Source organism: Anabrus simplex, chromosome 8 (genome assembly GCF_040414725.1).
Source record: "Anabrus simplex isolate iqAnaSimp1 chromosome 8, ASM4041472v1, whole genome shotgun sequence".
Lineage (NCBI taxonomy): Eukaryota > Metazoa > Arthropoda > Insecta > Orthoptera > Tettigoniidae > Anabrus > Anabrus simplex.
The window spans coordinates 95,808,225-95,821,653 of NC_090272.1; the positions used below are offsets into that span (position 1 = coordinate 95,808,225).

General features: G+C 38.9%; 1 protein-coding gene across 1 annotated transcript in view; it reads left to right on the top strand.

Annotated features, from left to right (window-relative positions):
* The window catches only part of LOC136879310 (uncharacterized protein KIAA0825), a 149,124-nt gene that overhangs the window by 101,543 nt on the left and 34,152 nt on the right, over nt 1-13,429 (top strand). The window contains exon 11 of the mRNA XM_068229054.1: nt 7,139-7,247. Coding sequence (XP_068085155.1) covers nt 7,139-7,247 — 109 coding nt within the window. The remainder of the gene's footprint in view (nt 1-7,138; nt 7,248-13,429) is intronic.

The window sequence follows — 13,429 nt, forward strand, 5'->3', positions numbered from 1 at the left end:
AAAGTTGGAATTCAAGAGGACAATTCGGGGAAAATATTCATTTATAGGAAGAGATGTTAGGGATTGGAATAATTTACCAAGGGTGGGGGGATAATCGAATATAAAGGTTTAAATCACTACCATTGGTGAAAGAGTGAAGGTTCACTGTAATTTAGATTTAGAAGGTTGGAACCACAGATTAAAAAATAAAAAATCTTTCATGAAATTTAAAACTTGTAAACAAGGTAAAAGTAATGAATATAATAATCATAAATATCTGACATTGAAAAGGCAGTAAAACTGCAGATGAACTTTACAAAAGGCCATAAAGGCAATTCAAAAACAATCAATAGAAGGACTAAGTCCTGACATTGAAAAGCAGTTAAGACTGCATTAAATCTTACGAATGCACCATAAGGCAGTTGAGCAGTATTCAAACAAATTAAGACATAGATCATAAATAATTGGCATGGAAAACAAGCAGTGAAGCTGCAGATAAACTTTACAAAAGGCCATGAAAGGCAATCAAGAAACAATTGAATTGAGAAGCAGTTAATCCTGCGTTCAATCTTACGAAAGTGCTATAAGGCAAACAAATTGAGACTCAGCAAAATATGTAGTAAGTCACCAGTGACCACCATGTTTTGACGGAGAACATCTTGCAAAAAAGATGCCTGTCCATCAAGCATTCACAGAGGTTTTTGAATTCTGCTTCTTGATGCATGGCCGAGCTAAGTAGCCAGGCTCTTGCCCAGGAGAAAGCGAAGTTTGGCCATCGCTGAGTAGAAGTTTGCTGTTCAATCGGGTGGGCTAAGTCAGCCCGAGTTGTCTTTCTTGTTGGAGAGGCTTAAAGTTGCAGCATTCCGGTGAGGGCTGGATCAGCCCGAGTAGTCAAGGTTGTCGAAGCTGTCCAAGCTGTCCTGCTCAGGTCAGGTGCAGTCCTTATATGGAGAGTAATGTGCAGCGAATAACACAGTCAAATGTAACACTGAAAGAAACTAATTTAAAACTTAAATAAGTGATGTAATGTAATTAGAGCAATCATCATAATCACAATTTAAATAAATAACTAAAATATATTTGTGGAAACATGAACATACTGGGGCGAGGGGGAAAAAAAAAGAAGGAAAAAGAATGAAATTCTGATAAGGCTTACAGTACAAACTCATGAGTCTATAGGTAATAGATAAACAGATGTAATTGGATGAGTAAAAATTCCGTTCCCAGTGCAAACTTTTATCATCCTAATCAGCTCATCTTGTCTCGGAAATGTCTGCACACCTCTACCGATGGATGAGTGAAAATTCCGTTTCCAGTGCAAACTTTTATCACCCTAATCAGCTTATTTTGTCTCGGAAATGTCTGCACACCTCTACCGAGTTGCCACACAAGAGGAGGACTCGGTTCTCGGAAGAGAACCAAATCATCCTCCTTTATGTTAGGCCTCTCACCTTTCCATGTGCTCTTAGTCTGGAGCAGTCTCAAATACTCCAGCCACCAACGATGCCAAAATTGATGCTTCACCGAATCTATTCTCTTCCACAAAATTGTAAGAGATTCATCTTTTCTCAGAGTAGGCAGCAAAGGAAAGAACGACGTAAGTTCACCTATAAAAAAATGAGCGGGAGTAAAGGGAAGCAAATCTCGAGGGTCTTGAGACATGAGAGTTAAAGGTCTAGAGTTCCTGTTATCTCCATTTCGTGCATCCTCCTCGGTATCCTTTCCTCTGTCGTTCTCTTCATGTGTCCATACCATCTAAGTCTAGATGCCTCTATCCTATTCTGTAGTGGCTCTTCTTTTACTATACTTCGAACCTTCTCATTTCTCATCTTATCCCATCTTCTCACTCCTATCCTGCTTCTCAGAAATTTCATTTCACTTGCATGTATTCTATTCTGTTCACAGCTCTCTGCCTCATTACCCAAGTCTCAGCTGCAGACGTCAGAGTAGGTAAATAGTACATCCTGTATATCACCCTTTTGCTTCTCTGGGGAACATCCTTGCTCCAAACCAGGCTTCTGACACTTTTCAGGAATGCTCCTGCTTGTCTTCGACGCTCGATTATTTATAATAACAATATAATGGTCCATTATTGGACATTATGAATTTTCCAGCTAACTCATTCTTGGATGCCTGCGTTTTGCCCTCGTGTGCCAAGTTAGGCTCATCAGCTCGATTATTTCCTCATCATTTCTTCCACTTTCCTCTGTGATACTTCCTAAGTACTTGAAACTCTCTACCTTCCTAAGCTCTTCCCCTCCAAGCATTATCCCTCTCGTAGGTCCCTCCTTCTTTCTAGTTGTGATCACTATCTCGCTATTTTGGCCATTAAATTTCATTCCATATTGTTCCACCTCATCTACCCAAGCATGTAACTGTTCCTGGATATCCTCTTCCTTTTCTCCCCAGACTAACAGGTCATCTGCAAACATCATCACTTTCATTTTTCCTTCTCCAATTTTCTTGCCACTTTTGTCATTATCTCGTCCATTGTTACTACGAAGAGCAAAGGTGACAGAGCACTTCCTTGTTTTAAACCACCTTTTTGCTCAAACCAGCCTTTTCTCTCTCCTCCTATTTTCACACAACTCACACTCCCATTGTACATCTCCTTCACTCTTTCTACGGTCGGTTCCTCGACACCTTTTCTCTGTAAGGCTTCCCATTCCTTGTTTCTACACACACAGTCATAAGCTTTCTGAAAGCCCACGAAGGCCATCACAAGATCCTTACCCCATTCATAATGACGCTCTTGTAGTTGCCTTACTGTGAATATAAGGTCTACTGTGAACCTTCCCGATCTGAAACCATACTGCTCTTCTCTTAACTTTTCTTCCACCCTTTTTCTGATTCTATTCTCCAGAATCTTTTCAAACACCTTTGCACAGTGGCATATTACCTTGACTCCCCTGTAGTTCTTAAACTCTTTTCTATTCCCCTTCTTGAAAATTGGTATGATTACCCCCTTCTTCCAATCTTCAGGGGTCTCCCTTTCCTTCCATACTACTTTCAATGCTCGATAAAGCCACTGTTTCCCTACCTCTCCTGCTGCCTTCACCATCTCAATACTCACTTCATCCAACCCTGAGGTTTTCTCTTTCATCTCGTCCAGTGCTGGCTCCACTTCTGCCCATGTTAAGTCCTTTTCTACTTCCATATTTCTTACTTCCTCCCTGCTTCTACTTTCCTCCTCAGTGCATCCTTCTGGGTATAGTAAATCTTTAAAATACTCCTTCCACATTCCTTTGAGTTTCTCCATTTTCTGCACATTTCCATTTTTGTCTAATATTATAACATCTTCCCTCTTGCCTTTCCTCTTACTCTTGACCATTCCATACAGTACTTTGTTATTTCCTTTGCTATCCTCTTCCATCATGTTTGTCCACTTTTCGATCCATTTTTTATTCTCCTGTGTTACAATCTTTTAAGCTTCTTCCTTTTTCATCTTATATTCTTGTCTTGTCTCCGTTGTCCTCTGTTGAAACCACACTCTGAAAGCTTTATTCTTCTCCCTAACTGCCGCTTTGACTCTGTCATTCCACCATGGGATCTCCTTGCATCTTTTCCTGGCACTAGTTCTCCCACAAACTGCCTCTGCAGTTTTTACTAGTGTCCTCTTTAACCTTTCCCATTCCTCCTCTCCTGCTTTTGTATCATCTGTTGGTACGTTCAATCTTATTTTTTCCTGCTATCTCAGTTTTTTCAAAGGATATTGTAAAACTTTTTTTTCTTGCTATTTCCTGTAGAGATTTAATTTGGTGCTGAGTTTCCTGAATACTTCTTTTATTCTATCAGTTCCTCTTGGATGCAATAGAGAACCACTCCCAAGTGGACTGCATTTATACAGACTTCTCAAAAGTTTTTGACACTGTCGACCACGATATCTGGCTGCAAAAACTAACAGGTTATGAAATTAATGGGCCTCTCCTCTCATGGTTTAAATCATATCTTAAAAATTGCCTGCATATTGTTAAAATAAGGAATCATTTTTCTGTGCCTATTATTGTTACCAGTGGAGTTCCTCAAGGGTCTCACCTTGCACACATACTTTTTACTCTCTGTATAAATGACATTAAAATTATACTTAAGAATTCTGAATTGCTTTTGTTTGCTGACAATACAAATTTTTTTATGCCAATTAATTGTCCACTTGATTGTTTAAAACTTCAAGAAGATTTACATCATCTGGAAAAGTACTGTATTCAAAATGGGTTGAAACTTAATCATGAGAAATGTAAAATAATATCATTCTTTAAGAACAAGAAGAAAATATCATTTCAGTACAAATTTAGTAATAACAACATTCTAACTCCTGTTTTACAAGTTAATGACCTTGGTGTTTTATTCAGTTATTACCTGTCGTTTAATGAACATATTGAAAATATTTGTAAGAAAGCATTTCAAAATTGGGTTGCATTACTAGATATTCTAGAGAATTTTCAAACTTAGCTACCTATGGATTGCTGTATGTGTCTATGGTATGCCCTATACTAGAATACTGTACACCTGTTTGGAACCCTTCTCATCAGACCTCTATCCATAGATTAGATCCAGTATAACATAAATTTCTTCATCTATATTCATTTAGAGCAGGATTCTCATATGATAATGTTGATTACACATCCCTATAACAGTCCTTAAATGTGCATAGACTGTCACAATGCCGTGAATTATTTGATACACTCCTCATTTCTAAATTGCTTCATTCCTAGGTGAATTGTCCACAACTCCTTGTAAAAATTAACGCACATGTACCAAACAGATGCACAAGGTTCAAGAATACATTGTCTACAAATTGGCAAAGAACTAACTACGCATTCAGTGGGCCAATTGAATGAATGTCAACATCTCTAAACAAAGTGGATATTGATATATTTAACTGCTCATTGTCAAAATTTAGAAATCACTTACATAATCTCCAAAACTGACTATTACTTTCCTATGCTTGCTTGTAATATAACCTGTGTATATATCTGTACATATTTTTCTACTTATACTCCATTGAACTTTCTTTTTAGTGTGTTTTGTTTTGTTTATTATTCTCTACTGTTATGTAAAATGGTATTACCATTAATAAAGTATTATTATTACTATTGGACAATAGAGCAAGGTTATCAGCAAATCCTAAACAGTTTAATTTTGTTGGGAGCTTCCAACTTTTATGTTCTTTGGGTTGATCTTGTACCATTCCCCTATTATAAATTCTAATGCACAATTAAATAGAACTAGTACCGGTTGAGTTGGCCGTGCGGTTAGGGGCGCGCGGCTGTGAGCTTGCATCCGGGAGATAGTGCGTTCGAATCCCACTGTTGGCAGCCCTGAAAATGGTTTTTCTGTGGTTTCCCATTTTCAAACCAGGCAAATGCTGGGGCTGTACCTTAAATAAGGCCACGGCCGCCTCCTTCCAACTCCTAGGCCTTTCCTATCCCATCATTGCCATAAGATCTATCTGTGTCGGTGCGACGTAAAACCACTAGTAAAAATATTAAATAAAATAGTACTGGTGATAAACAGTATCCTTGTCTTAAACCTGTTTTAATAAAAAATAGTGCAGAAACCTCTCCTCTAAACTTTACTTTTGATATGGTATTAGTTAAAGTAAGTTCTATCAGTTTAATTAATTTAGGATGGAGTCCAAAATTCTGTAAAATTTTTAACATTGAAGGTCTCTGTATACAATCATATGCCTTCTTAAAGTCAACAAATGTTATTACTATAGGCTTGTTTTGTTTTCTGTAGTATGCCGTTATTAATTTTAGAGTGATGATCTGTTCAGCACAACATCCAGGGTCTAAAGCCTCTTTGGTATTCTCCTAACTCTTTTTCTAATTGATCTTTAATCCTTCCATTTACGATCTTGGATGTGCAGTCCAAGATAGACAATCCTCTATAATTATCTGGATTATTCTTATCTCCTTTTTTATGAGGAGGGTGTATTAAGGCTGTTGTCCAGTGTTGTGGAAACTGTTCAGTGATCCAAATTTTTGTTAAAGCCATGTGTAAGGAAATCTGAACCGTATTACTTGAATATTTCCACATCTCTGGTCTTCTCTGCATGCCTTGAAGTTTTTAAGTTCTTTTAGTGCTTTTTCTAATTCTTGAAATGTTGGAAGGTCTGTGTTAATAAATTTGGTTTTTCTTGGCATATTTTTATTAATTTGTAAAAGTTCCTTAGGTTCTTCACAGTTCAAAAGTTTACTGAATGCATTTGCCATAATCTCAGCATTTTTACTACTGCTATGTGCCATTTTTCCATTTTCATCTTGTATGAGGAGCAAATTTTTGTAGTTGTCTTCCAAACATTTTATAATAGTCTCTAGAGTTGGTGCTGTGATAATTAACTTCAATGGAAATGAAATTCTCTCTTAATTTTTCTAATATTTTGTGAGAATTTCTTCCTGAGATTTTTTAGGTTTATAGCATTTTCTTCTGATTTATGGGCTTAGAGCTTTAAGCATGCCTGATGTCTCTCTTTATGAATTTTATCACATTCTGTCGTCCACCAGGCATGTTTTTTTATGAGGGTTCAATGGAGTGAAATTTTCAGCTTGTTTTCTGAGAACTGGGATCAATTCTTCAAGGTCATCTCTCAGTTTTATTGTTTGCATGACTTCCTTATATTTGTCATTTTTTATTAACTGGTGTGGGTCATAATTCCTCTTTACCTTTTTAGTTTTGATATTCTTCTTCTTTAGTGGTGTAAATTTAAGTAGCCGAAGTAGCCTTCTTCTGAAGCCTGATTGGACAGGACGGTGGAATTATTTTCCTAAAAGACTGCCATATTGACTATTGAAGGTAATGAACCTTAAGTGGAGCAAGCTCCAATTTACAACTGTGGTTGTTAACCATAGAGGGTGTTGTGTGATTGGTCCGCGAGAGCTATGTTAATTCGCTCAAGTCCGCTGGCAAGCCGGTGAGGAGCCCCCCTATCTGCCACCTGGGACGCGCCATGTCGGAGTATCACCTCTCTGCCTGCTATGACACCTAGTAGGTTCGTGGAATAATAATGTTATTGGTCTGATGTCCCACCGGCTACTTTTACAACTTGAAACACCATGGTTGCTTCCTTCCCACCCCTAGCCATTTTCTATCCCACTGCCACCATAAGACGTATCTGTGTTGGAGTGACATAAAGCAAATGAAATTTCTATTGTTTCAGTGTGGTTGTGCCTAGCGAGGAATACAGTGCCATTGAAGGTGTCCCACACATGGCTGAAGTTTTAGTGAGCAGTGTGCTACTTACAGCTGCAGGGCGAAGAGCACTGAAGGTTGTATCTGAGAATTTTATGAACAACACTAATCTCTCTCTCTCTCTCTCTCTCTCTCCCTCTCTCTCTCTCTCTCTGCTATAAGGAGTCTGTTTACTGTAGAGGTGTTGAATATGGTACACAAAATACTAGGCATTTCCTAAAAAATCTCTCCATTAATATATGGGTTTCAATGTGATGGTGGGTTGATGCATGTATCAATGTTTATGGAGGGAATTTTGAACATTTCAGGTAAGATAGAATTTCGTGTAGTATGCTGGTACTTTCTTGTTCCTGTGTGTTTACAGTGATTAATGTACTATGTAGATTTGAGTTCTAATATGGAAATCAAGCATTTCTGACCCATGTCCATATAACGTATTATCTTCTTCTATGTGTGAGGAATGTGTCCTGAAAGTTTGACCTATCTTATTGTTACAAACTGTATGTGCTGTTATTTCCTTGGAACTTGAAAATTTACCAACAAGGAGAGGTTGTCAGTCTGACTGTAGATACACCTGACCACATGGACCCAGAATAATTTACATTTTATTTCAATAGTTAGTTAGCCCATCCGGTGGCTATGATTCTTAAGGTGATATGGTCTGACGCAGTGGTTAGCTGGTTCAAGTACTGTTGGTTGAAAAGGATTTTACCATCAAAATGTTGGCCAGCAAGGTAGAAGAGATGGTGGTATACAATGTCTAATCACTAGATTGTGTGCCAAAAGCCTGGATTCAATTCCAAATCTCTCTGCAGTGCTCATATGGAGTGAGGGCATATGATGCTGTTGATAGTGGATGTCTGCCGGATGGAGACATAAAGCTTTGAGCAGATTCCTTGGTGCTATTCGACAGGAGTAGGCTATGTGCCGGCACTGGGTTTCATCCTCTCCCTTCCTAAAATCATACATCACATTATTCATTTCATCTCATTAACTTTTCTGTTGAGGTTGACGTCAGGAAGGGCATCCGATCATAAAAACTTACTACAAAGATTTATCTCACTTCATACCCATCCCTGGTAAAAAACCAGGACAAGGGTTGGAAATACAGTACACAGATTTGAATAGTTAGTTAGAGAAAATAATAAATAATAATAATGTTAATGTTTTCATGTCGCACTAACTACTTTGATGGTTTCTGGAGACGCTGAAATGCTGGAATTCAGGAGTTCTCTCATGTGCCATTAAATCTACTGACACAAGGCTGACATTTGGGCACCTTCAATTACCTCCGGACTGAGCCAGGATCAAACCTGCCAAGTTGGGATCAGAACGCCAGCGCCACAACCATCTAAGCCACTCAGCCTGGCAGTTACAGAAAAAGAATCTTAATTAAAAATATTATAATCCACTCTTTAAATATAAAAACACAACACTAGATGTTACAGAGAAGGGTTCTGTGGTGCAGAGGATTCCTAGCCCATTAGGAAGTTGAAAGTTTAGGAAAATGGTTTCCTTTTCTAGAGAGGCACATGGCCCTTATGGTTCACTCACCCTACATCAAAAGTGAGTACCAGGTTAATTCCTATGGTAAAGGAGACCAGGAATAGGGCTGACTGCTTTATCTCACTTAGTGCACTTTGATAACTGGAGACAGAGTGATCACCAGTATAATTGGTCCCCCTCTACCAAGTGCCAACAACCTCTTTGGAGGGTGGATGAGCAGGTAGAGATTCATGGCACTAACTTGCCTTTGGAGTGAGAAATCATCTTAAAGTCAGATGAAACTTTCACATGGTCAGCGGTATAGAATGCAGAAGACAATGGGAAACCACTGCATTAAATATCCTCTGGATATCCCACAGAATAACAACTCATGTCATGAAACCTGTACTCGTAAAATATTTCAGAATAGTTCCGCATTTGGATCTCCGGGAGGGGCATGGTTGTACAAATGTACAACACAGGAGGCGCATTGTAATATGGTAGGTTAGGTCACTTCTACAGTTGGAAACTGGAAAACCTAAAGCTTGAGATTGGAAGGATGAATGTAGATGTATTAGCAATAGCAGAAGTGAGGTGGCCTAATAGCAGAGACATTCGAATGAAAGAATAATCCATATGGGAACAATTATGGATAAACCAGGAGGAGGTGGAGTGGTGCTCACAAAAGATACCTCCAGTACAGGGGTAGATTGATTCTAGTGAAATCACATCTGGTTCAGGGTAGCTTGTAGAGTCCTTTAGCTGTGTCTTAAATTAATGTTTTTCTAAATGTAATTGATCTGGAAGGGGTTTCATCTGCCTGGCATTGCCCAAGTATGTCGTCTTCATGCATGGTGTTGAAATAATGTATTGCACTTAAAAATCAAAACCCTGTGGCATATACAGCTCATGAAGAGCCTTTGCCTCCTAAGACTGCTGCTGCTCAACCTAATGGTCTGTAGATATTATTAAAGTGTGGCATCATCATTAGCTGTCCTGATTTTCTTGACCAGGTCTGCTGCCTCTCAATCAGACAGCACCTCAGTTGTTCTCAAGTGGTTGAGTAAAACCAGTTCCAACCCTTAGTCCAATATTAAAACCCCCTACATCACACAGCTGGGTCCTTGTTAATGACTCTCTCTCTCATAGGATATAAACTTCATGGTTTTGATCCATATTGAATTGTGATCACAGTAATAATTAAACTAATGTTGTTGTTTTTTTGCTAGGGGTTTTACGTCGCACCGACACAGATAGGTCTTATGGCGACGATGGGATAGGAATGGCCTAGGAGTTGGAAGGAAGCAGCCGTGGCCTTAGTTAAGGTACAGCCCCAGTATTTGCCTGGTGTGAAAATGGGAAACCACGGAAAACCATCTTCAGGGCTACCGATAGTGGGATTCGAACCTACTATCTCCCGGATGCAAGCTCACAGCCGCGCGCCTCTACGCGCACGGCAACTAATGTTGTAATGGTCCACCTTTTCAATACTATAATATGCAATATTTGAATTTCATTTCTAAACTAGGAACTAGTTTTGGCCTTGGCTGGCCATCATCAGCCTTAATGTAATACATCTAATAACTAAAACAAATGTGAAAACACACATCATCATCATCATCATCATCATCATCATCATCGACGTCGTCGTCGTCATCCTAAACCATCTCCAGTTTCCTGGGTGTGTATATGAGCCTCCTCCATCTCATCCTTTATTTTGCAGGTGTGATTTTGCATGTGTACCTGGTATTGTTTATTATTGTCCTGCGTGTTTATTGTTTTTGTCTTGTGATGTTATCCTCTGTTGTGTAACGGAGATATATTAGCCTGCCGGCTAATTTGAGGGAAGCCATGTTTTGCCCTGATTGTTTGCACATGGGTACAGACCCATATGATTAGAATCTGTGTTATTTTGTAAGGGTAATTTAGTCGCAGTCTTGAAAAAGTGTTTAAAAAGATATATATTTGTGTCCGAGTATTCAGAATGTATATATGTCAGTTAGACCAATGTCACGTTCCCTACATTTGATTTCAGAATAAATGTCAGTGACTTATTGTCTGTCCTTATAGTAATAGGAAAGCCATATATGTATTTCTTCCATTGGCTTAATGCCACTAAAATAGATAGCATTTCGAGCTCCGTGGTTGTCCATTTCAGCTCATGAGGCCTCAATTTTCTACTCATGAAAGCCAAATATGTGATCTTATGCTCGCACTCAGGTGTTTCTTGGAAACGAACAGCCCCAATTCCAATGCTAGAGGCATCCGCCTGGATAATAAATCTCCTGTCATAGGACGGGTATCCCAGCTTGACTGAATTTGCCAACATTTCCTTGGTTTTCTAAAATGCTTCTTCATGTACATTGGTCCATTCCATCTGTTATTGGCTTTCAATAGTTCTTGCAGAGGTGCTACAGTCTCAGTATAGGCAACACAGTGATTCACAAGGAACTGATATAAACCTAACAACTCTCTGATATGCTTCACTCAGGTTGGTTTAGGGAAATTTTGTATAGCTACAGTTTTTACTGGGTTACGCCTAATTCCTTTTCCATCAAAATAACGTGCCCCTTTGGAAAAAGTGGGATTTCTCCAAACTGATTTTAAAATTACATCTGTTCAGATCTGCCAACAGTAAATCGATCTTGCTTAGGTGTTCTTCTATTGTCTTTGAGCAAAAAATGATGTCATCTATATATTGCAGTGTGAAGTCCTTTACTTCCCGACTGAGATTTCGTTCCAGTGCTCGGATGAGTGCAGTACTAGAATTCATCAAACCGAATGGGAGCCTCTGAAAAATGTAAGTCTGGTTATCGAACATGAACGCTGTAAGCATGCTTGACCCAGTTTGTAACAGAATATGATGAAATGATGAGGTTAAATCCATAGTCCCAAAGATTTCCATGCCTCCAAAATTCTTCAATATGTCCTTAATAGCAGGCGCTTGGTCATACTTGGGTACTAGGCATTTATTAATGGCTCTTGCATCCAGGCATACTCTAATAGATCCATTTGGTTTAGGCACAGCCAGAATCGGGTTTAGGAATGGTGTACGTGACTTGACTATAATTTTGTTTTGCTCCATCTGCTCTATAATTTCTTTGACCTTGGGAAATAATTTTTCAGGTATTGGGTATGGTCTCTGTTTAAAAGGTTCCCAATTATTCACCCCAATCTCGTACTCATATTTTCTGGTTTCGATCCGAAGACTGACTGATGTTTCTCTAAAATTTTCTTTTAACTTCTCACGGGTTTCATCATTAACTGAGGCTTCAGCTATTTTTTTCGGGCAGTTTTCTTCTAAATTTCTCCTCTTCATAATTTGCTATCATAGCCTAAAAATTTTCACAAAGTTCGGTACAGTTTTCAGTCCAGCCAGTCGGAAAATCGATAGACTCCTTTTCCCCATTCACTGCTGTAGCTGTCCAAATCTTTTCTCCACCGAATTTGTCATCTGCCTGGTCTAATTTCATCCCCTCTTGAGTATTTTCAGTCCAAAATCTCACACTGTTGGTTCACATATTAATCAGTGCATTGTACTCTCCCAGAAAATCTGCCCCTAATATCAAGTTATATTCCATCTTCTGTAGAATTACACATGGATGTGACATGACTGAGCTCCCAATTTCAATGTCTGATAAGGCATGTTACTTACATACAGCCATTTTATCAGGAATTATCCCTCGCACTTTCAATCTAACAATAGGAATAATCGAAACATGAACTCGAGACTTCAATTCATTTATTAATGTCTGAAAAACCACGCTAATTGTTGCACCTGTATCAATTAAAATACGAACTTGAAGATCTCTGCCTTGTTTTGGGTTGTCTTAGCAATGGGATGTTGATTCGATTGTTGTTGATGATTGGTGTGAACCGATACGTGTGGATTTGCATTGTTCTCGGTAGATGTTCTTTCACAATTTTATGTTAGTTAATCGGTAGCTTTTGGTTAGAAAGGTATGGAGGTCAACATGTTATCTGATTTATTATGTTGCAAACCATTTTTCTATTTTCTCAATTAATTTAAAGCTTTCATGTTATCTGATTTATTTGGTTGCAAACCATTTTTCTATTTTCACCATTAATTTAATGCTTTCATAGGATCTAATTTCCATTAGAATTTTTATTTTCCTCTTGGAGTTGTTGCAAACTAATTCCTTATAAATTAAAGTTATCTTGTGTTTCCAAGATGTTGTTTTTCATTTCACGGATTCAGTGGAGCACTGCCACTGTCCCTTTTTCGTATTTTTGACCACGGCCTTAAGCCGCTTCCCTCCCACTGTTTCAGGTAAGTGAATTTTTCTCCTTTTGGTGATTTTATGCCTTTATGTTTGCTTTTACCCGACCGTGTTTGGTCTCTTTTATTCCTGTGTTCGCTTTAACTCCCTTTAGGGGCGAATACACTGTCAACCTTCTCACCTGGGGCCTCACTCCTAGGCGTGTAAGGTTTTCTGCCCATTGTCCAAAGGGCTGTTCTGGTGGCTTTGAGGACGGTGCCGGTTAGATGGTTCATTTGGTGATAGTTCCAGTATTGGTCGCTTTCAGCACCGTGACATTGATCTTCTGTCCCTCCTTGGATTGCTTCTTCTTGCTGTTTAACTCGCAGTTCCTCTACATATCTGGGCGAATCCCTGTTTCTTTGTTCACAATTAGGGCAGTGATTTCCTCCATTTCTCCCATTTCTGTTTTCCCTCTCGTTCCACCGGTAATATGGTCTTCTCTGCCTGGGCAAAGTTCCCATATTTATAGCGGTACGTCCTACCACTCCGAT